This window comes from Hyla sarda, chromosome 3 (assembly GCF_029499605.1).
Source record: "Hyla sarda isolate aHylSar1 chromosome 3, aHylSar1.hap1, whole genome shotgun sequence".
Taxonomy (NCBI): domain Eukaryota; kingdom Metazoa; phylum Chordata; class Amphibia; order Anura; family Hylidae; genus Hyla; species Hyla sarda.
This window is the reverse complement of record NC_079191.1, coordinates 210683163-210710164: the sequence shown is the minus strand read 5'-3', so window position 1 is coordinate 210710164 and position 27002 is coordinate 210683163. Positions and strand designations below refer to the sequence as shown.

The 27002-nt window shown below is 41.7% G+C and overlaps 2 protein-coding genes across 8 annotated transcripts in view; one reads left to right on the top strand and one right to left on the bottom strand.

Annotated features, from left to right (window-relative positions):
• DOP1A (DOP1 leucine zipper like protein A) overlaps positions 1–27002 on the bottom strand; it is a 307594-nt gene that overhangs the window by 106843 nt on the left and 173749 nt on the right. The gene's annotated exons all lie outside the window — the stretch shown is intronic.
• The window catches only part of UBE3D (ubiquitin protein ligase E3D), a 194972-nt gene that overhangs the window by 31538 nt on the left and 136432 nt on the right, over positions 1–27002 (top strand). For 6 of the 7 annotated variants that reach the window (XR_008891266.1, XR_008891262.1, XR_008891264.1 and 3 more), the window contains exon 3: positions 7534–7624. Coding sequence is in view for 1 of the 7 variants with exons in the window: in XM_056565969.1 (XP_056421944.1) it covers positions 7534–7624 (91 nt within the window). In the remaining 6 variants the exon portion in view is untranslated. Of the gene's footprint in view, positions 1–6362; positions 6508–7533; positions 7625–27002 lie in introns of those variants that run through there. The other variant, XR_008891267.1, reaches the window with a different exon arrangement.

Below are 27002 nucleotides of genomic sequence, written 5' to 3'. Positions count from 1 at the left end.
CGATCGCCTGGCTATTAAAGGAGTACTCCGGTGCACACTTTTCTCATTTTATACCGTCCGGGCTGCAAAATAAAAGAAAACGCACTTTATCTTACCTGCCAACGAGCCCCCGGAGCTCCGGTACAGGTGTTCGGTCCCCGAGCTGTATTCTTCTTACTTCCTGTTAGCCCGGCACGTCACATGGTGCTTCAGCCTATCACTGGCCGCAGCGATGTCCCGCCTCTGCTGGTGATAGGCTGAAGCTCCGTGTGACGTGCCGGGCTAACAGGAAGTAAGAAGAGTACAGCCCGGGGACCAAACACCTGTACCGGAGCTCCGGGGGCTCGTTGGCAGGTAAGATAAAGTGCGTTTTCTTTTATTTTACAGCCCGGACGGGATAAAATGAGAAAAGTGTGCGCCGGACTACTAGATCGCCACTGTCAAAGCTGACAGCGGTGTCTATTGGGATCTATGAATGCTCCCAGGTGGGCGATGTATCGGGATATATCGTGATGTATCGTCACCTAGACAGTATCGCGATATATCGGGATATATCGAATCGCCACACTGGTATCGCGATTCGAATCGTATCGCCAAATTCTTGGCAATTCACACCCCTAATTCCAACAGTGTGTGGGAGACATTGTGGTTGCAGAGGTATGAAGAGATCCATAAATGGGCTGAATTTCTATTGTCTAAGGATCAGAGAGTTTAAAGCAGAACGGAGTAGTGGCAGTGGGCAGAAGAGTATAACATAAATACAACCATTTATAAGCAGTATAGGATGGTGGCGCCAGTGGTCAGGAGCATATCTGCAAATGAAAGATAGGAACAACTGGTAAAGAGGTGCTTATATGCCAAGATGATTTATAGGGATGCACAGAAATTTGGGCTGCCGAAAATTATCGGCCGAAAATGCCCCTTTAGGCGTTTTCGGCTGATTGAAATTTCTGCCAAAAATTCCGGTGCCCCCCGCCTTAACCCCTTCCCGACCCACGACATACATGTACTTCATGGGTCGGGTGAGGACATGACGCGGATCCTAGGGTCGGGTCTGCGTCATACACGGGAGATGCCCGCAGCTATCAGCAGCTGACATCTGTCTGCAATAAAGGACATCAGAGATTGCTCTGCTGTCTGTCATCGATCATACCCCACGGCCCCTTGCTAATTCTTGTAGCGGGGGGCTGCCGCTAATAGCCGACATGTGGCGATCACCGTGGCCATCTATTAACCCTTTAGATCGCCGCTGCTCACTGGTGGTCCAGTGGGTAAACAACATTCGTCACCTTTAACCTCTTCAGGACGCAGGGCGTATGGATACGCCCTGCATTCAGAGTCCTTAAGGACGCAGGGCATCTCCATACGCCCATGGGAATTCCGTTCCCCACCGCTAGCCGATTGGGGACCGGAGCCGGATGCCTGCTGAAATTGTTCAGCTGGGGACCCGATCCCCGGCGTCCCTGTTGGGATCGGGGCCCCAGGAGCGGCGGCGGCAGCGAGGGACTGACCTGCAGTGGCGGCGTGGATGAGCAGTTGGAGCTGAGTGATAGCCTCCTGCTGTTGCTTAGCAACAGCTCCCAGCATGCAAAAAGGGTATGCTGGGAGCTGTAGTTATGCAATAGCAGGAGGCAGACAACCACAACTGCCAGCATTCCCTAATGGGCATGCTGGGACTTATAGTTTTGCAACAGCTGGAGGCACATTTTTTCTATGGAAAAGTGTACCTTCAGCTGTTGTATAACTACAACTCCCAGCTTGCACTAACAGCTAAAGTGCATGCTGGGAGTTGTAGTGGTGCATCTGCTGGTTGCATAACTACAACTCCCAGCATGCCCGTTGGCTGTCGGTGACTGCTGAGAGTTGTAGTTTTGCAACAGCTGAAGGCACACTGGTTGTGAAACTGAATTTTTTTTTAACTCAGTGTTTCACGACTGGTGTGCCTCCAGCTGTTGCAAACTACAACTCCCAGCATGCACCGTACACTGGTTGTGAAACACTAAGTTAGGTCACAAACTCAGTGATACATAACCAGTGTGCCTACAGCTGTTGCAAAACGAAAACTTTCAGCATGTACAGTCTGTTAGCGCATGCTGGGAGTTGTAGTTTTGCAACAGCTGGATGTTTCTCCCCCCCCCCCCCCCCAAATGTGAATGTACAGGGTACACTCACATGGGCGGAGGTTTACAGTAAGTATCCGGCTGCAAGTTTGAGCTGCGGCAAATTTTCTGCCGCAGCTCAAACTGCCAGCGAGAAACTACTGTGAACCCCCGCCCGTGTGACTGTACCCTAAAAACACTACACTAACACAAAATAAAATAAAAAGTAAAAAACACTACATATACACATACACCTACACAGCCCCCCTCCCCTCCCCAATAAAAATGAAAAACGTCTGGTACGCCACTGTTTCCAAAACCGAGCCTCCAGCTCTTGCAAAACAACTACTCCCAGGATTACCAGATAGCCACTGACTGTCCAGGCATGCTGGGAGTTATACAACAGCTGGAGGCACCCTGTTTGGGATTCACTGGCATAGAATACCCCTATGCAAATCCCTCATTTAGGCCTCAAATGGGCATTGCGCTCTCACTTTGGAGCCCTGTCGTATTTCAAGGCAACAGTTTAGGGTCACATATGGGGTATCGCCGTACTCGGGAGAAATTGTTACAAATTTTGTGGGGTATTTTCTGCTTTTACCCTTTTTTAAAATGTCAAGTTTTTGGGAAAACAAGCATTTTAGGTAATTTTTTTTTCTTTTTTTTTACATTTGCAAAACTCATGAAACACCTGTGGGGTATTAAGGCTCACTTTATCCCATGTTACATTCCCCGAGGGGTCTAGTTTCCAAAATGGTATGCCCTGTGTTTTTTGATTTTTTGCTGTTTTGACACCCTAGGGGCTTCCTAAAAATGTTCTCTCCAAAATCCCCTTGTCGCTCCTTCGCTTCTGAGCCTTCTACTGCGCCGGCCGAACACTTGACATACACATATGAGGTATTTCCTTACTCAAGAGAAATTGGGTTACAAATTTAGGGGGGCTTTTTCTCCTATTACCACTTGCAAAAATTGGGTCTACAAGAACATTCGAGTGTAAAAAATGAAGATTTTGAATTTTCTCCTTCACTTTGCTGCTATTCCTGTGAAACACCTAAAGGGTTAACACACTTACTGAATGTCATTTTGGATACTTTGAGGGGTGCAGTTTTTATAAAGGGGTCATTTATGGGGTATTTCTAATATGAAGACCCTTCAAATCCACTTCAAAACTGAACTGGTCCCTGAAAAATAGTGAGCTTGAAAATTTTGTGAAAAATTGGAAAATTGCTGCTGAACTTTGAAGCCCTCTGGTGTCTTCCAAAAGTAAAAACTCATAAATTTTATGATGCAAACATAAAGTAGACATATTGTATATGTGAATCCAAATTTTTTTTTTATTTTAAATATCCATTTTCCTGACAAGCAGAGAGCTTCAAAGTTAGTAAAATGCAAAATTTTCATTTTTTTTCATCAAATTTTGGGATTTTTCACCAAGAAAGGATGCAAGTTACCATAAAATGTTACCACTATGTTAATGTAGCATATGTCACGAAAAAAACAATCTCTGAATCAGAATGATAAGTAAAAGCATTCCAGAGTTATTAATGTTTAAAGTGACAGTGGTCAGAATTGCAAAAAAAACTGCCGAGTCCTTAAGGGGTTAAACCCTTCAAAAGCATCTTTAATGGTGCCTGTATTAAAATTGCCACTGTTTCGGGTAAAAAAAAACATTTATTTATCACTTTGTTACAAAAAAATAAAATATCAGTTGTAGATGTTTTAGACTTTTATATGTAAAAACTTGTGTTGTTGATCAGTAAATGACCAGCAGAGGGCAGTATTGTTCTGTCTGTATAACCGCTCATCTCTCTATTTCCCAGTGATATTCTGTACTGATTCAGCAGCAAAGAAAATCAATTTTCCTGAGCTCCAGTTCTTCTAATGAGCCTCACCATGAGAGAGAGAGAGAGGTGCTATTGAAGCGCTACTTCACACAGTGTCTTGGCTGAAATCATACCAATCCTTTTGGCCCTTTTATACTTGCAAAAGAACTGGAGAATAGTTTGTCTTCTTGACCTTGGCGTCTTTGTGCGCACACAGCTACAGCATGGGATCCTAATCATTGTATCCTAACTTATATAAGTGACAGTGATAGAAGAAGCACAGGACAGCCGCTTGTGTATCCTCCACCACAAAGTCTTCTTCTTCCATCCTGTCTGTACTGGAGGATAAGCTTTTCTCTCTTTTCTGCTTTATCTAATTGGTTTGAATCACAAATATATCTCCTGAACTCGTTCTCCTTCTGTTCCGTTTCTTTCCGATGTAAGGAGTTGTGATTATTTGTTGACTTCCCAGCTCCCTGACGTGCTTGTCCTCTTCAGAGTTGTTTCCCATAGCGGAGTGCACAAGGATAAGAATCAAAGCCATCAATATAAATGACAGTGTCCCCACAGTCAACAACTTTTCTAGCTCTATAAGGTTTTTTGTCCTTACTTTACCTTACATAGCTGTTACGTTGGCGATCCTCTTATCCGTGTATCTATTTCAGTCATCACGCTGGTCTTGCTGCTCGAAGGATCCAGACATATGAGTGTGTCCTCGTGTTCAGGGATGGATCTAAAGGGGTACTCCGGTGGAAAACTATTTTATTTATTTAGTTTTAAATCAACTGGTGCCAGGAAGTTAAACAGATTTGTAAATGACTTCTATTAAAATATCTTAATCCTTCCAGTACTTATTAGCTGCTGAATACTACAAAAGAAATTATTTTATTTTTCTTGAACGCAGTGCTCTCTGCTGACATCATGACCACAGTGCTCTCTGCTGACATCTCTGTCCATTTTAGGAACTGAAATAAAAAAGCACAAACAGATGCGTTCCGTAGTGTAACACCAAAGGTGAGTTGGTAACGCTAAGTGTGAATTGCGCTTACCACATGAAGTGTAACACCAAAGGTGAGTTGGTAACGCTAAGTGTGAATTGCGCTTACCACATGAAGTTGTACTCCAACCAAGTACAACAATGGAACAGGGCGTATCATCAAAGGGTCTCTGCAGCTTTGTCCCGCTGAAATAGAATCGCGATAAAAACAAGCAATCTCCAGGTAGCAGAGCGGGATCAATGGAAGCGCTGAGACCATATAAGAAGTTAAAAGGATTTATTTCCCATAATGCAACGCGTTTCACGGTCACCCCCTTCCTCAGGCAACATTTTAGGAACTGTCCAGATGTCAGCAGAGGGACTGTGCAGAGCAGCATATGTTTTTTCTATGGGGATTTTCTCCTACTCTGGACAGTTCTTAAAATGGACAGAGGTGTCGGCAGAGAGCACTGTGGTCGTGATGTCAGCAGAGAGCTCTGTGTCCCAAAAAGAAAAGAATTTCCTCTGTAGTATTCAACAGCTAATAAGTACTGGAAGGATTAAGATTTTTTTTTAATAGAAGTCGTTTACAAATCTGTTTTAACTTTCTGGCACTGGTTGATTAAAGAAAAAAATAGTTTTCCACCGGAGTACCCCTTTAAAGAAAGAAGAGATCTCAGTCATTCAAGGAAAATTCCAGTCTACCGTAACAAATGTTTTAGTCATGTAATGTTTGAATATATATATATATATATATATATATATATAATATATATATATATATATACACAAAAATGTACTGACTATTGTAGTGAAAATGTCCCCAGCATTCATTTCTACAGTATAGAATATACATTGTATGATCTAGTGTTATCATCTTATGATCTGAACGAACACACCCTAAGGCAGTGTTTCCCAACCAGGGTGCCTCCAGCTGTTGCAAAACTATAACTCCCAGCATGCCAGGACAGCCTTCGGCTGTCCTGGCATGCTGGAAGTTGTAGTTTTGCAACAGCTGGAGGCACCCTGGTTGGGAAACACTGCCCTAAAGCTTCAGGAAAGACTTTCATGCTCTTTTAGATGGATTATCAGTAACCGGTAGAAGATGTTTGAGATCAAATAGATATTTCTTTATCTTGTGACTGAACTTTTATAAGGCTTTGTTTATACTTTTCGATTTCAGTGCCTTCTGGTTTGTTGCATTTATTTTACTACACAATGCAGATGTTTTATGTCTAAAAATGTTTCTTTAGAAGTCTATGAGCACAGTGTTGCCCAGAGTCATAGGGGGAGATTCATCAAAACCTGTGCAAAGGAAAAGTTTCCCAGTTGCCCGTAGCAACCAATCAGATCGCTTCTTTCATTTTTAACAAGGGTTTTGCAAAATGAAAGAAGCAATCTGATTGGTTGCTATGGGTAACTGGGCAACTTTTCCTCTGCACAGGTTTTGATAAATCTCCCCCATAGATAGGACATGCTGATGTTTTTGTGGCATCGTTTCCCCCCGAATGAATTCCTATGAATGCTGTGTCACATAGTAGCAGTCTTCTGACCATAGAAAAGACCAGCTGTAAAATATTTGGGTTGGGTATATTAGGTTGATGCTAAATGGCAGCAATTTTACCTACAGGTGTAGTATTGAGCCGAAACTTTGTGCACCCTTATAGACCTGATCTGTCACTTTTTAATTAAAATTGGAAAATCAATGAACTCCTTAAAGGGGTATGCCAGGAAAAAACTTTTTTTTTTTATATATATATATCAACTGATTCCAGAGAGTTAAACAGATTTGTAAATTACATATACTAAAAAAAATATTAATCCTTCCAATAATTATCAGCTGCTGAAGTTGAGTTGTTCTTTTCTGTCTGGCAACAGAGCTCTCTGCTGACACCTCTGCTTGTCTCGGGAACTGCACAGAGTAAAAGAGGTTTGCTATGGGGATTTGCTTCTAAACTGGGCGGTTCCCGAGACAGGTGTCATCAGAGAGCACTCAGACAGAAAAGAACAACCCAACTTCAACAGCTCATAAGTACTGAAAGGATTAAGATTTTTTTAATAGAAGTAATTTACAAATCTGTTCAACTTTCTGGAGCCAGTTGATATATATAAAAAAAAAAATTCCTGGATAACCCCTTTTAAGTAATTATTAGGGATTTGAGATTTTGGATCTGCCATCCTTCTTTCCTGGTACCTTATCTTAGTTTGTTTTATGATGGCCGGAGTGCTTGATTTCAAAGGAGGTATAACTAACGGAGACGGACAGACCCCCCCCCCCCCCCCAATAAAGCTGGAATACACAAAAACAAATACAAAAACAAATGAACCCTCACTCATGCCTTAAATTATACATTATACACAAATACAATTATAATACACATGTATGATTCCATAATCAGTCCTTGGGCCTGACGGTACCCTTAGAAGGGATTTGCCCCAGCAACTTTAATTATTTTTTTTTCTTGTTTTTTTGTTGTTGCAATTTTAGCCTCTGTACAAGCTTGGCATAGCGACAAGTGCACACTGTTGTGAACAAACTTGGCCAGCTGCCACACCATTTTTCTGATCTGTTAATTCCTTTATGTGTGTTCTCTCTGGCACGTCTTCACATAAACCTTGTGGTTTTTAATTCTTTTTGGTTTCATGTGTTTTGCAGAAATCGCTCCAACTTTTAAAGAACTCCTGAAAACCAAAGAGAAATTCACATTTTACTGCCAGTCCTGTGGAGCTGTGGTTCTCCAGCAACAGTAAGACTATTGTATTGCTCTAGTCACACTAACCACGGAATATGTTGACTTTCAACAGGTTAATTCAAGGAAAATTCCAGTCCACCATAAAAAATTCTCAGTTGTATAATGTTTGAATATATTTAAATTAACTGACTATTGTAGTGGAAATGTCCCCAGCATTCACTGCTACAGTATTGTTTATAAATTATAGGAGCTAGTGTGTTCTTCCTTTTCCAGAGATATATACGGTAGTATCCAACGACAACGCAGCACTCCAAAATATAGTAGAAAAAATTGTGGAAAAGTGCTGCGTTGTCGTTGGATGCTATCTAATTTAAGGACTTTCTATCAAGAAGTTTTTGGACGCTGGCACACACACCTTTAGGCTGAGTAGTGATGCAATATTTTTTTGGATTTTATATATATGTGTGTGTGTGTATATGTATATGTTTCAGACTCAAGAAAAAAAAAAAATATATAAATAAATAATAATAATTTATTGATGTTACACGTACCAGGTCCTGATATCAAGTCTAATTGGATATAATGAGTTTTCCTTGAAGTTGTCCTCAAATAACGCACAATAGAAGTACAATCTTCTAGTTTAGTCTCATTTGTGTACACGTAATGCAGTGAACTCCAAGGCTGAGCCTAAACACAGTCTTTTCATAGACATATTTTCCAATTTCTAGCTTCATCTGCAGTCCAAAGGAACACATCAGACAGATTCACCAATGTAACTAAGCTAGAATTGTCTGGTTTTGCCCATAACAACGAATCGACACTCAGGTTTCATACCTTAACAAGCTCTATTAAAATGAAAGCTGAGATGTGATTGGTTGTTATAGGCAAAATCTAGGCAGTTTTTGTTTCGGGCAGATTACAGTAATTAATCTGGTGCATTGAGTTGCATTCATCTTGGTGCACCCCCGTAGACTTCCACAGTGCTCCAGAGAAGCATTACTACTGCTGAGGCGGGTGACTGCTGCGGGCAGTGATTGGCTGATCAGACTAACAGCAGGAACTCATGTTGTCAGGTCCTCACATCAACTGAGGAGTGGCAGCAGATGAGTACAGTATCTTTAAATTGGGTAATACTTCTCTGGGAAGCCCATTGTAATATGAGAAATGAGTAGCTTTAGACTAATGCAGTATCATCGTTGATCAGTGTTGAGAAGCAATGCAGAAATTTCAATGAAGGTTCATACAGTCACAATAGAACCTAAGTTATGTACTGTATTTGGTAAAAGCAGACACCTAATGCAATACAACACGCTATCCAATGAGCCATCTTTTTTTAGACTTATATGCTTTTGTAAATATTAGTGTAGATCATTTAAAAAAAAGAAAAAAAATTGTAAAACTATTTTTGAGAAGTTTAACATAAAACTTGATTTAACTTCTAAAGAACATGTCATAGACATGTATGTCGCTGTGCCCTGACACTTACATACATGTATGTTGCGGGGTTTCGCAATCTTTGCGTCTCCTGACACAGTGATTGGGGCAAGCAGATAACAGCAGCCTGGGACCTCATGGATAATGGAGGACATCGGTGATTATGCCGATGTACACAATTAACCATTTAAGTGCCCTGGTCTATACTGATCACAACATCAAGGGGGCTTTGAGAGACTCATTGGCCCACCCACAGCACGATTGCGGGAGTCCAATTAGTCAAGATGGTGACCTGATCCCTGCTTACCTGCTTCACGCCGCTTTGTTGCCATCCACTAGTATGGTCTACCTTCTGGCAGACTATACAAATGGATCGCAGATATTCATGATCAGTGCTTTGCTAATATTTTTAGTTTTGTCATCTGTGGAAATGTCTGTACTATGTTAAGAATCCTGTACTGTGAACAGAATAAACATAAAATACTAAAGTCTAAAATTACTGATTTGTACTTCTACAAAAAATAAAAGTTTTGACCTTTTTTTTAACCCGTCCCGGACACACGGCGTACAGGCACGTCCTGGACTTAAGGACACAGGGCGTACCTGTACGCCCTGAACATTTCCGTTAACCGGGTGGTGAATGGAACATGATGCCTGCTGAAATCTCTCAGCAGGCATCCTGTGCAAACCCCTGGATCGCCACAAATCGCCGGTCGATTCTAGGTAAATCGGGTCTTCGGTGACCCAGAAAAAAAAAAAGGTGATTGGGGCTGTCCGAGACAGCCCCAATCACCCTTACCCAGCAGGAGTGAGGTGGCACAGGTGCCACCTCATGATCGCATGATTGGTCGGTCTGTACGACTGATCAATCACCTAGCCTGTTGGTTGGCGATCGGGGCAGGCAGGGGTCCCTGGCATTAGTGGCGCCAGCAGAGGAACCCGGCGGCAGCATCTTCAGTGGCGGCGGATGGATACAGCTGATGGCAAAACTACAACTCCCAGCATGCCCTTTGGCTGTTAGTTCATTCTGGGACTTGTAGTTATGAAACAGCTGGAGGCACATTTTTTCAATTGTAGTAGTTGTAGTAGTGGGCCTCCAGCTGTTACATAACTACAGCTCCCAGCATGCCCTCCGGCTGTCAGTCCATGCTGAGAGTTGTAGTTTTCCAACAGCTGGAGGGACACTGGTTGCGAAACACTGAGTTAAGTGACAAACTGTTTTGCAACCAGTGTGCCTTCAGCTGTTGCATAACTACAACTCCAAGATGCACGGACAGCCAAAGGGCATGTTGGGAGTTGTAGTTTAGCAACAGCTGGGGGTTTGCCCCCCCCCCCCCCCCCCATGTGAATGTACTGGGTGCATTCACACGGGCGGGGGTTTACAGTGGGTTTCCCGCTGCAAGTTTGAGCTGCGGCAAATTTTCAATTTTTACGTCCAACTTTAGCGGAAATGTGTCAAACACCTGTGGGGTGTAAGGGCTTACTGTACCCCTTGTTACGTGCCTTAAGGCGTGTAGTTTCCAAAATAGTATGCCATGTGTTTTTTTTCTGGCACCATAGGGGCTTCCTAAATGGGACATGCCCACCCCCCCCCCCCCCCCCCAAAAACCATTTCAGCAAAATTCACTCTCCAAAATCCCATTGTTGCTCCTTCCCTTCTGAGCCCTCTACTGCACCTGCAGAGCACTTAACATCCACATATGAGGTATTTCTTTACTCAAGAGAAATTTTCTCCTTCACTTTGCTGCTATTCCTGTGAAACACCTAAATGGTTAACAAACTTTCTGAACTTTGAGGGGTGCAGTTTTTATAATGCAGTCATTTATTGGGTATTTCCAACACGAAAGCCCTTCAAGTTCACTTCAAACTGAACTGGTCCCTGAAAAATTCCGATTTTGAAAATTTTGTGAAAAGTTGGAAAACTGCTGCTGAACTTTGAAGCCCTCTGATGTCTTAAAGTAAAAACCTGTCAACTTTATGATGCAAACATAAAGTAGACCTATTGTGTATATGAATCAATATATAAGTTATTTGGTATGTCTATTTTCCTTACAAGCAGCGCTTTCCTTCAAAGCTAGAAAAATGCTAAATTTTCAATTTTTTCATGAAATTTTGGAATTTTTCACGAAGAAATTATGTATCAACAAAAATTTACCACTATGTTAAAGTAGAATATGTCACGAAAAAGCAATCTCAGAATCAAATTCATAAGTAAAAGCATTCCAGAGTTATTAATGCTTAACCTGTTAAGGACCGGTACGTCCTGAGTCCTTTTCCTTTCTATAACGCGGGGCCACCGCAGGTCGGGACCCGTGGCTAATAGCGCGCGGCACTGATCACTGTGCCGCGCGCTATTAACCCTTTAGACGCGACGTTCAAAGTTGAACGCCGCGTCTAAAGTGAAAGTAAAACAATGCCGGTTAGCTCAGTGGGCTGTTCGGGATAGCCGCGGCGAAATCGCAACATCCTGAACAGCTTACAGGACAGCCGGAGGGTCCCTACCTGCCTCCTCGCTGTCCAATTGCCGAATGACTGCTCAGTGCATGAGATCCAGGCATGAGCAGTCAAGTGGCAGAATCATTGATCACTGGGAAACCAGTGATCAATGTGAAAGATCAGTGTGTGCAGTGCTATAGCCCCCCTATGGGGAATAAATATCATTTAACCCCTTCCCTAATAAATGTTTGAATCACCCCCCTTTTCCCATTAAAAAAAACCCAGTGTAAATAAAAATAAAGAAATGTGGTATCGCCGCGTGCAGAAATGTCTGAATTGTAAAAATATATAGTTAATTAAACCGCACGGTCAATGGCGTACGCGCAAAAAAATTCCAACATTTTTGGTCACTTTTTATATAATTTAAAAATGAATAAAAAGCGATCAATAAGTCCTATCAATACAAAAATGGTACCACTAAAAACCTCAGATCACTGTGCAAAAAATGAGCCCTCATACCGCCCCATAAGCGGTAAAATAAAGTTATAGTGGTCAGAAGATGACAATTTTAAACATATAAATTTTCCTGCATGAAGTTATGATTTTTTCCAGAAGTACGACAAAATCAAACCTATATAAGTAGGGTATCATTTTAATCGTATGGACCTACAGAATAAAGATAAGGTGTCATTTTTACCGAAAAATTTACTGCGTAGAAAGCCCCCAAAATTTACAAAATGGCGTTTTTTCTTCAATTTTGTCGTACGATGAATTTTTTTTCTGTTTCACTGTAGATTTTTGGGTAAAATGACTGATGTCACTGCAAAGTAGAATTGTTGGCGCAAAAAATAAGCCATCATATGGATTTTTAGGTGCAAAATTGAAAGAGTTATGGTTTTTTAAAGGTAAGCAGGAAAAAACGAAAGTGCAAAAACCCCGGGTCAGGAAGGGGTTAAAGTGACAGTGGTCAGATGTGCAAAAATGCTCTGGTAATTAAAGGGGTATTCCAGGCAAAAACTTTTTTTTATATATCAACTGGCTCCGGAAAGTTAAACAGATTTGTAAATTACTTCTATTAAAAATTTTTTATCCTTCCAATAGTTATTAGCTTCTGAAGTTGAGTTGTTGTTTTCTGTCTAACTGCTTTCTGATGACTCGCGTCCCGGGAGCTGTCCAGCTCCTATGGGGATATTTTCCCATCATGCAAGGGATATTCTCCCATCCTGCACAGCTCCTGGGACGTGACATCATCATTGAGCAGTTAGACAGAAAACTTCAGCAGCTGATAATTATTGGAAGGATTAAGATTTTTTAATAGAAGTAATTTACAAATCTGTTTAACTTTCCGGAGCTAGTTGATAGATAGATAGATATATATATATATATATATATATATATATATATATATATATATATATATATATATATATATATATCAATATATATAAAAAAAGTTTTTGCCTGGAATACCCGGTCATAATTGGCTTGGTCCTTTTAAACCCTTAAGGACCAGGCAGGTATGAGTACGTCCCTGCACCCTGGGTCTTAAGGACAAGGCACGTACTCGTACATCCGTGAGAATTTGGCATCCCGCCGGGCGGGGACCGGACCGGGGTGACTGCTGATATCTATCAGCAGTCACCCCGCGCAAATGCCCAGGGGGGGGGTCATCAGACCCCCCATGTCGGCGATCGGTGCAAATTGCAAGTGAATTCACACTTGCGATTTGCGCGATTCCGGGTCATTACGGGTCTATGGTGACCCGGAATATAAGGGGGATCGCGGGTGTCTAAGACACCCGCAATCCCCCTGAAGAGATAGGAGTGAGGTGGCAGGGGTGCCACCCCTCCTATCCCTGCTATTGGTGGTCTAGACGCGACCACCAATAGCAGATCGGGGGCAGGGGGGTTAACTTTTGTTTTATATAATATAGTGGTCTCTATACTGTAGCACTCCAGATGTTGCAAAACTACAACTCCCAGCATGCCCAGACAGCTGTTTGGGCATGCTGGGAGTTGTAGTTTTGCAACAGCTGGAGGGCTACAGTTTGAGACCACTATATGGTAGTCTCTGAACTATAGCCCTCCAGATCTTGCAAAACTACATCTCCTAGCATGCCCACACAACTGTTTGCTGTCTGGGCAAGCTGTGATTTGTAGTTTTGTAGCATCTGGAGGGCCACAGTTTGCAGTGGTCTCTATACTGTAGCTCTCCAAATGTTGCAAAACTGCAAATCCCAGCATGCTGGGAGTTGTAGTTGCGATCCCTCCAGCTGTTGCATAACTACATCTCCCAGCATGCCCTTCGGTGATCAGTACATGCTGGGAGTTGTAGTTTTGCAACAGCTGGAGGCACACTGGTTTGAAAATATTGAGTTAGATAACAGAACCTAACTGAAGGTTTTCCAACCAGTGTGTCTCCAGCTGTTGCAAAAGTACAACTCCCAGCCTGCATGGTCTGTCAGTACAGGCTGGGAGTTGTAGTTTTGAAACAGCTGGAGGTTTGCCCCCGTCCCCCCCCCCCCCCCCCCCAATGTGAACGTACAGGGTACATTCACACAGGCAGGCTTACAGTAAGTGTTTTGCTTCAAGTATGAGCTGCGGCAAATTTTTTGTCGCAGCACAAACTCCTGGCAGGGAACTCACTGTAAACCTCCGCCAGTGTGAATGTACCCTAAAAACACTACACTAACACATAATAAAGGGTAAAACACTACATATACACCTCCCTTACACTGCGCCCCCCCCCCCCCCCCCCCAATATAAATAAAAAACGTATTGTACGGCAATGTTTCCAAAACGGAGCCTCCAGCTGTTGAAAAACAACAACTCCCAGCATTTCTGGACAGCCACTGACTGTCCAGGCATGCTGGGAGTTTAGCAACAGCTGGAGGCACCCTGTTTGGGAATCACTGGCGTAGAATACCCCTATGTCCACTCCTATGCAATCCCTAATTTAGTCCTCAAATGCGCATGGCGCTCTCTCACTTCGGAGCCCTGTCGTATTTCAAGGAAACAGTTTAGGGCCACATGGGGGGTATTTCCGTACTCGGGAGAAATTGCACTACTAAATTTCGGGGGGCTTTTTCTCCTTTTACCCCTTATGAAAGGAAAAGTTGGGGTCTACACCAGCCTGTTAGTGTAAAAAAAAAAAATGTTTTTACACGAACATGCTGATGTTGCCCTTTACTTTTTATTTTCACAAGAGGTAAAAGGAAAAAAAGACCCCCAAAATTTGTAACACAATTTCTCCTGAGTACGGAAATACCCCAGATGTGGGCGTCAAATGATCTGTGGGTGCATAACAAGGCTCAAGAGTGAGAGCACACTATGTACATTTGAAGCCTAAATTGGTGATTTGCACAGGGGTGGCTAATTTTACAGCGGTTCTGACATAAACGCAAAAAAATAAATACAGACATGTGACCCCATTTTGGAAACTACACCCCTCACGGAATGTAACAAGGGGTATAGTGAGCCTTAACACCCCACAGGTGTTTGACAAATTTTTCCTTAAAGTTGGATGGGAAAATGAAGAAAAAAAATTTTTTTGCCACGAAAATGCTGGTGTTACCCTAAATTTTTCATTTTCACAAGGGAAAATAGGAAAAAAGCCCCCCAAAATTTGTAACCCCATTTCTTCTGAGTAAGAAAATACCCCAAATGCGGATGTAAAGTGCTCTGTGGGTGAACTACAATGCTCAGAAGAGAGGGAGCGCCATTGGGATTTTGAAAAGAAAATGTGTCCTGAATTGAAGGCCATGTGTGTTTACAAAGCCCCCATAGTGCCAGAACAATGGACCCCCCAACATGTGACCCCATTTTGGAAACTACACCCCTCATGTAATGTAATAAGGGGTACAGTGAGCATTTTCATCCCACAGGTGTCTGACAGATTTTTGAAACAGTGGTCTGTGAAAATGAAAAATTAAAATTTTCATTTGCTCAGCCCACTGTTCCAAAGATCTGTCAAATGCCAGTGGGGTGTAAATACTCACTGCACCCCTTATTAAATTCTGTGAGGGGTGTAGTTTCCAAAATGGGGTCACATGTGGGGGGTCCACTGTTCTGGCACCACGGGGGGCTTTGTAAACGCACATGGCACCTGACTACCATTCCAAACAAATTCACTCTTCAAAAGCTCCTCCTCTTCTGAGCATTGTAGTTCGACTGCAGGGCACTTGACGTCCACACATGGGGTATTTCCATACTCAGAGGAAATGGGGTTACAAATTTTAGGGGTAATTTTCTCCTATTACCCCTTGTAAAAATGTAAAATTTGGTGAAAAACCAGCATTTTAGTGAATTTTTTTTTTCCATTTACACATCCAAATTTAACAAAGTCGTGAAATACCTGTGAGGTGTTAAGGCTCGCTGTACCCCTTGTTATGTTCCTTGAGTGGTGTAGTTTCCAAAATAGCATGCCATGTGGGTATTTTTTGCTGTTCTGGCACCATAGGGGCTTCCTAAATGCGACATGCTCCCAAAAAACCATTTCAGCTAAATTTGCTTTCCAAAAGTTCGCCCGCAGAGCATTTTACGTCCTAACATGGGGTATTTCCATACTCAGAAGAGATGGGGTTACACATTTTGGGGGGCATTTTCTCCCATTACCCTTTATAAAAATTGGAAATTTTGGAAAAAAACTGCACTTTAGTGTGAAATTTTTTTTTTCATTTACACATCCGACTTTAACGAAAAGTCGTCAAACACCTGTGGAGTATTAAGGCTCACTGGACCCCTTGTTACGTGCCTTGAGGGGTGTAGCTTCCAAAATGGTATGCCATGTGGTGGGGTTTTCTGCTGTTCTGGCACCATAGGGGGCTTCCTAAATGTGACATGCCCCCCAAAAACCATTTCAGAAAAACTCACTCTCCAATATTCCACTGTCGCTCCTTCCCTTCTGAGCCCTCTACTGCACCCGCTGAACACTTGACATACACATATGAGGTATTTCCTTACTAGAGAGAAATTGGGTTACAAATTTTGAGAGGATTTTTCTCCTTTTACCCCTTGTAGAAATTCAAAAACTGGGTCTACAAGAACATGCGAGTGTAAAAAATGAAGATTTTGAATTTTCTCCTTCACTTTGCTGCTATTCCTGTGAAACACCTAAAGGGTTAAGACACTTACTGAATGTCATTTTGAATACTTTGACGGGTGCAGTTTTTATAATTGTCATTTATGGGGTATTTCTAATATGAAGACCCTTCAAATCCACTTCAAACCTGAACTGGTCCATGAAAAATTCTGATTTTGAAAATTTTTAGAAAAATTGGAAAATTGCTGCTGAACTTTGAAGCCCTCTGATGTCTTCCAAAACTAAAAACATGGCAACTTTATGATGCAAACATAAAGTAGACATATTGTATTTGTGAATCAATATATAATTTATTTGGAATGTTTATTTTCCTTACAAGCAGAGAGCTTCAAAGTTAGAAAAATGCTAAATTTTCAATTTTTTCATCAAATTTTTGAATTTATCACCAAGAAATGATGCAAGTATCGACAAAATTTTACCACTGACATAAAGTAGTATATGTCACGAAAAAACATTCTTGGAATCAGAATGAAAGGTAAAAGCATCCTTGAGTTATTAATGTTTAAAGTGACAGTGGTCAGATGTTCAAAAAACGCTCTGGTCCTACAGTGAAAAATGGCCTGGTCCTTAAGGGGTTAAAGGGGTACTCCAGTGGGAAAAAAAAATTTATTATTTTTTTAAATCCTCTGGTAACAGAAAGTTAAACAGATTTGTAAATGACTTCTATAAAAAAAATCTTTACCCTTCCAGTACTTTTTAGCAGCTGTATGCTACAGAGGAAATTTTCTTTTTGAATTTCTTTTCTGTCTTGTCCACAGTGCTCTCTGCTTTCACCTGATGCCTATATCAAGAACTGTCCAGAGCAGGAGAGGGGGGGGGCCCAGGAGAGGGGGGTTGGCGATTGTGTGGTGTGTGCCTGAGTCGGTTGTGTGTTTTTGTCGGGCCTGTTTCACTCCTGAGGATTTGTTGATATGGTCATTTGCCCTGACTATTGTTGCTAATCCCACATATGGTGCTGTACTTGTTCATTATTACGGGCCACCACCTGGGGCCTTTGGAGTGTATTCTTTTTCTATTTCATGTACCGTATATACTCGAGTATAAGCCGAGTTTTTCAGCACGATTTTTCGTGCTGAAAACACCCCCCTCAGCTTATACTCGAGTGAACTCTCCACCCTCAGTGGTCTTCAACCTGCGGACCTCCAGATGTTTTAAAACTACAACTCCCAGCAAGCCCGGGCAGCCATCGGCTGTCCGGGCTTGCTGGGAGTTGTAGTTTTGAAACCTCTGGAGGTCCGCAGGTTGAAGACCACTGCGGCCTTCGACATCATCCAGGCCCCCCCCCCCCCCCTCACCCCCTTTAGTTTTAGTTTACCCCCTTGGATGATGTCGAAGGCCGCAGTGGTCTTCAACCTGCGGACCTCCAGAGATTTCAAAACTACAACTCCCAGCAAGCCCAGACAGCCGATGGAGTTGTAGTTTTGAAACCTCTGGAGGTCCGCAGGTTGAAGACTACTGTATCCGACATTGACAAGCGGTGATGATGAAGGGGGGGGGGGGCTGATGACATGTGGTGATGATGACAAGGGGATGATGAAGGGGGGGGGTGGGATGATGAAGGGGGGGTGGGATGAAGACAGGGGGATGATTAAGGGGGGTGTGGGATGATGACAAGGGGATGATGAAGGGGGGTGGGATGAAGATGGGGATGATTAAGGGGGGTGTGGGATGATGACAAGGGGATGATGAAGGGGGGTGGGGGATGATGACAACGGGATGATGAAGGGGGTGGGGGATGATGACAAGGGGATGATGAAGGAGGGTGGGGGATGATGACAAGGGGATGATGAAGGGGGGGTGGGATGATTACAAGGGGATGATGGCAGGCGGTGATGATGAAGAGGGGATGATGACGGGGGTCTGGATGATGACAGGGGGGATGATGTATTTCCCACCCTAGGCTTATACTCGAGTCAATAACTTTTCCTGAGATTTTGGGGTGAAATAAGGGGCCTCGGGTTATATTCGGGTCGGCTTATACTCGAGTATATACGGTATGTTTCTTATTTTTGAAAAGCAAAATAAATACTTTAAAAAAAAAAAAAACTAAATATGTGATGTATTTCCCTTAAAACAAGCAATGCAGAGTAGCTATTCAGTCAGGTCCAGATGTGTAAATCCTATGGTGACTACATCCAGAAAGTTTATCTAACCCAGCCTTTAAATTGCAGGTTCTGGCAGCTGGAGGAAACGAGAATAACTGGAATAATAATAATGAATGAATCCCTAGAGTTCTCATTCTATAGAATTGCATTACAATTGGCTTGTATCTGCTTTGTTTATAATCATCTGTTTATTATAAGTATATACATAGGTATTGTATTTTTCTCTATGTATACTTTATACCTATAATACACTTAAACTAGATTTGATAATTGTTATAGTTAGTGACTGTGTTTGTCAACAAATATACGGTAACTGTGGATGCCCCTGGAATGACTTGATAGTGTACAATGTTAAAGGGTGTTTTCTGTTGATGTCAGAGATGTGTGAAAACACGGGAGCAGCTGGTACAGTCCAGAGGTCGAAGGCTTGTCGCTTGTCACTGTCAGTTCTGCTGCCTGCACTGATAATTCCAATGTAATCTAGTTTGTAAAACTTCTTCAGATATGTTGATTTATGAGCAGTGTGGGAGTAATTGAATCATCATTTCATTGCCATTATAGAGGAGCCTGCCTTGCCTTGTAACATTCCGGGTTTGTTTTGATTAAAGACGATGGAAGAGCGAGCAGTACTGACAGATGTTGTGCTGGGTGATGTTCGGGTGGAAATGAATAAGGGTTTCAGTTTGTGCTGTTAATACAACATAACCCACAGGCTAAGACAGACAGAATGAGGCAAAGCTTTGCATTGTAATCCAAAGGTACTGCTGTTTCTGCGTTGGGATTGTTATTTTGTGGTCATGGTGTTATGCTTTGATTATTGCTATGAGATAATGGTTTTCAATGCAAATATTCCTAATGTATAACAAATATTAAATATTTTATGAGGACATCATTGACTGTAAGAACCATAAGAACTTCCTCACTGAACCATAACACACAAAGGGACGTAGTTTCCAACAAGATGAGTTTTAAAGGGTCATTTATTTTCGGTCTATGCTTAGGTTGCTGTTAAAGGAGTACTACACTGGCCAGTGTTCGGAAGCAAATGTTCCGAGCACTGTTTTCGCTCTGCGGGGGTCGGCCATGTCCCTCGTGACATCACGGCCATGCTCCCTCAATGCAAGTCTATGGGAGGGCCTGTGACGGCCCACCTCCCATAGACTTTGCAGTGGAGATCAAGACAAGACGGTAGCAGTGGGGGAGTGATGAGGGTAAGTATTGGTTATAGGCCAACTGCAACCTGAACACAATTGATTGGAAGAAAATTTCTGGTATAGGACTTTAGAGTTCCCATACACATAACACGGGTTGACAAATGATGGGTAGAGAAGACATGCTAAATTTCAGACATGTTGAATTTCAGCTTCCCTATGATTTTCTTCCCAGTGAGATTATCCACGACCACTATCAGGAGTCTGGGAGTAGAACCCTGCCCCCATCTTCCCCCAATATTCTGAACACTCAGTCGAGCGTTCACATGTACAGAGGAATCAAAAGAGAGGGCTGTTGGCTGACAGCTGTCATTTATGTATGGCTTCCTTTAGCTTGTAGTGTGCTTTTTTTTTTTATTATACAGGGTGGGCCATTTATATGGATACACCTTAATAAAATGGGAATGGTTGGTGATATTAACTTCCTGTTTGTGGCACATTAGTATATGTGAGGGGGGAAACTTTTCAAGATGGGTGGTGACCATGGCGGCCATTTTGAAGTCGGCCATTTTGAATCCAAGTTTTTTGTTTTTTCAATAGGAAGAGGGTCATGTGACACATCATACTTATTTGGAATTTCACAAGAAAAACAATGATTCCCATTTTATTAAGGTGTATCCATATAAATAGCCCACCCTGTATATATTCAGTATATTATACTATGCCACCAAGAGTCTTCTCTAAAAGGAAGAGCCACCCATCTGTTGACAACAAGAGGACTTGTGAGAGTGACTGTTGCAGAGTTTTGTCATTAGCTGCCAATATTATTTTTCACAATTATTATTTAAAGTGCAACTTGCATGAAACTTCCTATAAATCCTTACCCAACTCCCTTTAATCTCTGGCTATGAATTTTACATCCGATTTAAACATGTATCCTGCCGCCGGAGTTGCGAATTAAAACTTATGATACAAATTCACTTTATTCATAGTTCTTTATTAAAGGGGTACTCCGGTGCTTGGACATCTTATCCCCTATCCAAAGGATAGGGGATAAGATGCCTGATCGCTGGGGACCCCCGTGATCTTGCACGCGGCACCCCGTTTGTAATCAGTCCCCGGAGCGTGAGGGGCGGAGCGTGACATCACACGGGGGCGGAGGAGTTACGTCACACGCCGTCGGCCCTGTGGTCGCTGGTAATCAGACCCGGAGCGAACACGCTCTGGGACTAATTACAAATGGGGTGCCGCGTTCAAGATCACGGGGGTCCGCAGCGGCGGGACTCCTGCGATCAGGCATCTTATCACCTATTCTTTGGATAGAGGATAAGATGTCTAAGCACCGGAGTACCCCTTTAAAAAATATTTATAAATCCCTTTGCTATAGCCTCTACCTGATTAAAGTGAATTCCCTCAGAGAAGCTACTTTGACCTATCTGTCTTTAACCCTTATCTTTCCTCTCCTGAACCAATCAATTATTTTATAATCAGGTCAATTATCAACTTTGATATGGTCATAGATCACAGTAGAAGTTCATACAGGATAGTAAAGAAGAGCTGATAACAAACCCATGAGAGAATAGCTTCTCTGGTGGTTTTTACTGGTAGAAGGGCACTGTGGGAGGCAGTAAAACAGAAACTAAAGTCTATTTGTAAACAAGACGTATGGAACAAGTGTTTTTGTACCATAATAACTACAATGCAAGGATAAAAAATACATTCAAGTACATAACCTTTAAAGATCAGCCCTTTTAAGAAGCAATGCTTAAACATATGACTCAGAAAGCTTTTGGATTTCAGCAATGAATGTATAATCCTTCCTCCACCACTATTGGTTTTCTACTTCCTGGTCTAAAATATGTACTATGCTATTGATTTTTTTGGCTGATTTACACTGGATGTTTAGAAGAGTGATTTTTAATTCCCTTTCTTCAGAATTAATGTGCTGTGCTGGTGCTACTCAAAGACTAAATGAAGAATGTTGCCCATCCCATCCACAAATCTTGTTTACATATAGTTGTTGAGTGCTCTGTTTTGTCTGTTGTTGGTCCTGACAGTTTCTCTGATCTCCCATTTTTTCCGGTAACGTTATATATAACGCCAGAGCGCATCAGTTTTCTACTTTGTGATGAGACTATCCCTTTAAAGGGAACCTTACACCATACATACATACAGTGGGGGGAAAGAAATGTTTTCTATGGGGTTGAGATCTGGAGACTAGCTAGGCCACTCAAAGACCTTTTTGAAATGCTTCTTACGAATCTACTCCTTCATTGCCCGGGCGGTGTGTTTGGGATCGTTGTCATTCTGAAAGACCCAGCCATGTTTCATCTTCGGTGCCCTTGCTGATGGAAGGAGGTTTTCACTTAAAATCTCACGATACATGGCCCCATTCATTCTATCCTTTACACGGATCAGTCGTCCTGGTCCCTTTGCTGAAAAAAGCAGCCCCAAAGCATGATGTTTCCACCCCCATGCTTCACAGTAGGTATGGTGTTCTTTGGATGCAACTCGGCATTATTTCTCCTCTTACCAAAAAGTTCTACTTTGGTTTAATCTGACCATATGACATTCTCCCAATCCTCTTCTGGATCATCCAAATGCTCTCTAGCAAACTTCAGATGGGCCCCGACATGTACTGGCTTAAGCAGGGGGACACGTCTGGCACTGCATGATTTGAGTCCCTGGCAGTGTAGTGTGTTACTGATGGTAGCCTTTGTTACTTTGGTCCCAACTCTCTGCAGGTCATTCACTAGGTCCCCCCAGTGTGGTTCTGGGATTTTTGCTCACCATTCTTGTGATCATTTTGACACCACTGGTTGAGATCTTGGGTTGATCCCCAGATCTAGGGAGATTATCAGTGGTCTTGTATGTCTTTCTAATAATTGCTCCCACAGTTGATTTTTTCACACCAAGCTGCTTGCATATTGCAGATTCAGTCTTCCCAGCCTGGTGCAGGTCTACAATTTTTGTTTCTGGTGTCCTTTGACAGCTCTTTGGTCTTGGCCATAGTGGAGTTTGGAGTGTGACTGTTTGAGGTTGTGGACAGGTGTCCTTTATACTGATAACAAGTTCAAACAGGTGCCATTAATACAGGTAACAAGTAGAAGTCAGAGGAGACCCTAAAAGAAGTAGTTACGAGTCTGTGAGAGCCAGAAATCCTGCTTGTTTGTAGGTGACCAAATACCTATTTTCCACCATAAGTTGCAAATAAATTCTTAAAAAATCAGACAATGTGATTTTATGGATATTTTTTTTCCTCATTATGTCTCTTAGTTGAGATATACCTGTGATGAAAATTACAGGCCTCTCATCTTTTTAAGTGGGAGAACTTGCACAATTTGTGGCTGACTAAATACTTTTTTTCCCCCCACTGTATGTTATCCGTTCTGTCACCAATATGCTATAACATGATAGAAGGAGCAGAATGATATATATAGTTTTTATAGGGAAAAAAAATCAGAATAACTTAAAACATATTGATTAAAATCTTTGCTCTTTCTATGCTTAGGAGTCAAGTAGGCGGTCCTAATTAATGACTGACAGACATTTCTATTAACATGTTCATTCAGCAACACTGCCCACTGCGATCCTTACCCAGAACTCTATGCAGGCTGATCAGTTCTTTTGCAACTTCATGTTAGTAGATTGGAAACCTATTCGTGGTGACTTTAACCCCCTAATGACCAGGCCAGTCAGATCTGTTTGTTATTTAATGACCAAGTAATGTTTAATGTTCAAATAGCTTTAACTTTTTTATGTTTTCTTCATCAAAGTAGCCATATGAGGCTTATACAAGTCCCCTATGGGGATTTAAAAAGTTTTTATAAATACATTTAAAAGATGTTTTTATAAATAATTCCCTCCCATAAGAAAAGTCAAATCACCCCCCTTTCCCATTTTCAAAAAAAAAAACAAACAAACAAAAAACATAACTCATATGATTGCATGTGGATTTGTCTGCACTATTAAAATATAATCATAAACTAAAAAATAACATCTTAGAAAAATGAAAAAAAAAAAAATATATATATATATATATATATTAATGTCTGATCTACACCAAATTGATACTGAAAAGCTACCGATCACAGCCCAAAAAAATTGATCCTACACACATAAAAATAAGTTAGATTTAAAAAAAAAATTGCAATTTTGTATATATACATTTTATTTATTTTTTTCTTCAAGTTTACATTTTTTTTAAACTAGTAAGCGGAATTTCAGCTCCGGGAAACCCACCGCGGATACCCTAGTTTATCCTCTATTCAAAAGATAGGGGATACGTTTTAGATCGTGGGGAGTCTGACCGCTGGGACCCCCGCAATCTCCTAAATGGGGAAAATGTGTTTTAACATACCTTCTTTTTTTGTAATAAATAATTATTTGATAACATTTTACATGGTTCAAGACTGCCATTGATATGTGCCCGACTTAATTCCATATGTTTTATGATACACTTCAGTTTGAAGGCCTGTAGTAACCATGTAAAAGATGTAAAGCATTGCTTGCAATGGCTCATTATGGTTGAATTCACACTGCACCCCATGTAACTGTAGATGACATGTTCTTTCTCTGGATATTACCCATGCTGGAGTACAGTCCCCCAGGTAATAACTGGATCCTTTTTAGTTGATGAATGTTTCCATAAAGTATGCTGTTAGTACTTCATGCCATACGGGTTGTACAGTGACTTGAGAATCATGAGGGTGGCGTAATGCAAACAGTCACCTAGGATTATAATGTAAGCAGTGGATAACAAGCATAATATATGACCTTTTTCCATTGTCGGTGTGTTATGAGCGCTTCACTATTTTAATGTAACTGAATTTGTGACAATATACATCAAGTATATTACAGTACGCTCACGAGTACGATTTGTTCTCCTTCGCTTATGTGCCGCAGCATTGGTCGTCCACATCCTATGTAGCATTTAAATGCAGTTATTTATCATCTGAATCTGTAAATCTGTCCCCAGATGTCTACTTTGGATTTCATTGTAATACCAAAGCTGAGACTGTAGAATAGAGGATTAACTGACTGGAATTTATATGTGTAGTCATATGCTCAGCACCTATATATCTCCCAGTCTCTGCCTGTCCTATTGTGTAAACAGTGGAGACCTGGGGAAAAACTCCCCATAGTGTCATTTCCATTTTTTTCCTGCTTTTAGAGCATTTTTTTGTCTATGTTTTGGCGCAGTTCAGACGCAAGTAGCATATTTAGCGACTTTTATGCGTCTTTTGATATAGACAGTTTCACTCTTTTTGCCTACCCGTAGAACTTTTTCTTTCTGACCATGCAGTGGTCATGTATTTATCATTTGCGACTTTTGTCAAAAGACGCTATTTTGTGCGCAAAGGTACGTTTTTAGGCGCAAAGCTACACCACCTACCAGTAGGCGTGAGAATCACTTCTATCTTCCACAATTCAACCTTTTAACCTCTTGTGGACGATAGCGTCCCACTCCCCTTCTATGACACACGCTCAGGAGCTGAGCGCGGGTCATAGCTGTATGGTCCTGGCAGCTATCTGCCACCAGGACCCATCTCTAATGCCAGACATCCCTGATCACGGTGATGCCTGGCTTTAACCACTTAGACGCCACAATCAAATTTGATTGTAGCATCTAAAATGCAAGTAAAAATGTTCCGGAAGCTCTGTGAAAGTAAGTAAAAAAACACCTGGCCTGACAAATTCAGGACCCGGGAAAGTGTCTACTTCCCTCCCTCACAAGCGTCTAGAAAAAGTGTATGTGGTAGAGCTTTTCCCACCACAGCAGAGCTGCGCAAAATTCATCATCCTGCTGCACCTTCTTGATAAATAAGATGCACGGTAGTCAAACCACCACCCAAATAAACTGGGAAAATGGCTCTACCATAGACATTCTTTGATAAATCTGGGCCTATATAGTGTAGTTTAATAGCAGTAAGAATAGTGTCTCACTGGGGGGAATAGTATTCATATCCTATTCTGGTTGGACCTTACAACAACCCATTGGTCAGACCCTCTATTTCTTCGGTCAGTTCTCATGTACCCACCAAGATCTGAAGTTCTCCTTTTATACATTTGTCAGATTCTCCTATACGAAGTCAATGACAGAACATTATATCACATACACAAAGAATGGAAGCAATAGAGACCTTCCTCTACCCAGGTGTTGTACTAACCATATGGAAGAGAGATGTACACTACACACATCTCAAAGACAAGGTTTACATGTGTTATTTGGTCAGTATTTTTTGTCTTTCCAGTAGAGTACCAATTTTCTGTTCAATAAATCCACCTTGCAAATATGTGCTCATTTTTGTAGACCGGTTCACCTAAAAGCAGATCTGTAAATACATAAGTCACAAGGGTTTCTCTTCTCTTTAATCTTATGTTCTCAGCAGAAACATGATGTATACAGAGCCTTATATAGGCCAATCCTCACCTAATACTAAAAGCAGGTTGCTGTATAAGGCATTGTTCAAATGGCTAAATTTCTGAGCAGAATTCTGCAGGAATATTTCACTTGGAAATTCCGCTGTGACAGAATCCCATTGATTTCAATGGGACTCTGTGCATACAGGGGAATTTCCGCGGCAGAAACCTCTCAATTGCGGTGCCCACAGAAAGAACAGACATGTCTATTATTTCTGTGGATTCTGCTTGGAAATGCATTGCTGTCTGTGAGACAGAGCATTTCCGAGCGGTCCTAACGCCCACCAAAACATTAAAATGTGTTTTCCAGGTGGACATTCCGCACTTTTCCGGCTTTGTTAACATGGCCTAAGGGTGAGCTCAGAGGTGCAGCAACCTGACATTTACACATCCACCAATCTGGAGGCGACAGCTCAGAATTCCATTTGTACAGATCTATGGCTTTTAGAAGTCATGTGTGATAAACCATCCTGTCAAGATGTTTAAAAGGGTACTCCGGTTTTAAATGAACTGGTGTCAGAAAGTTAAACAGATTTGTAAATTACTTCTATTTAAAAATCTTAATCCTTCCAGTACTTATCAGCTGATGTATGCTCCACAGGAAGTTGTACTTCTTTCTGGATTTTTTTTTCAGTCTGACCACAGTGCTCTCTGCTGACAAGTACAAGAGTACAAGCAAATCCCAATAGCAAACCTCTACTGCTCCAATCAGTTCCTGATAAGGACAGAGGTGTCAGCAGAGAGCACTGTGGTCAGATTGAAAAGAACTCCAGAAAGAAATAA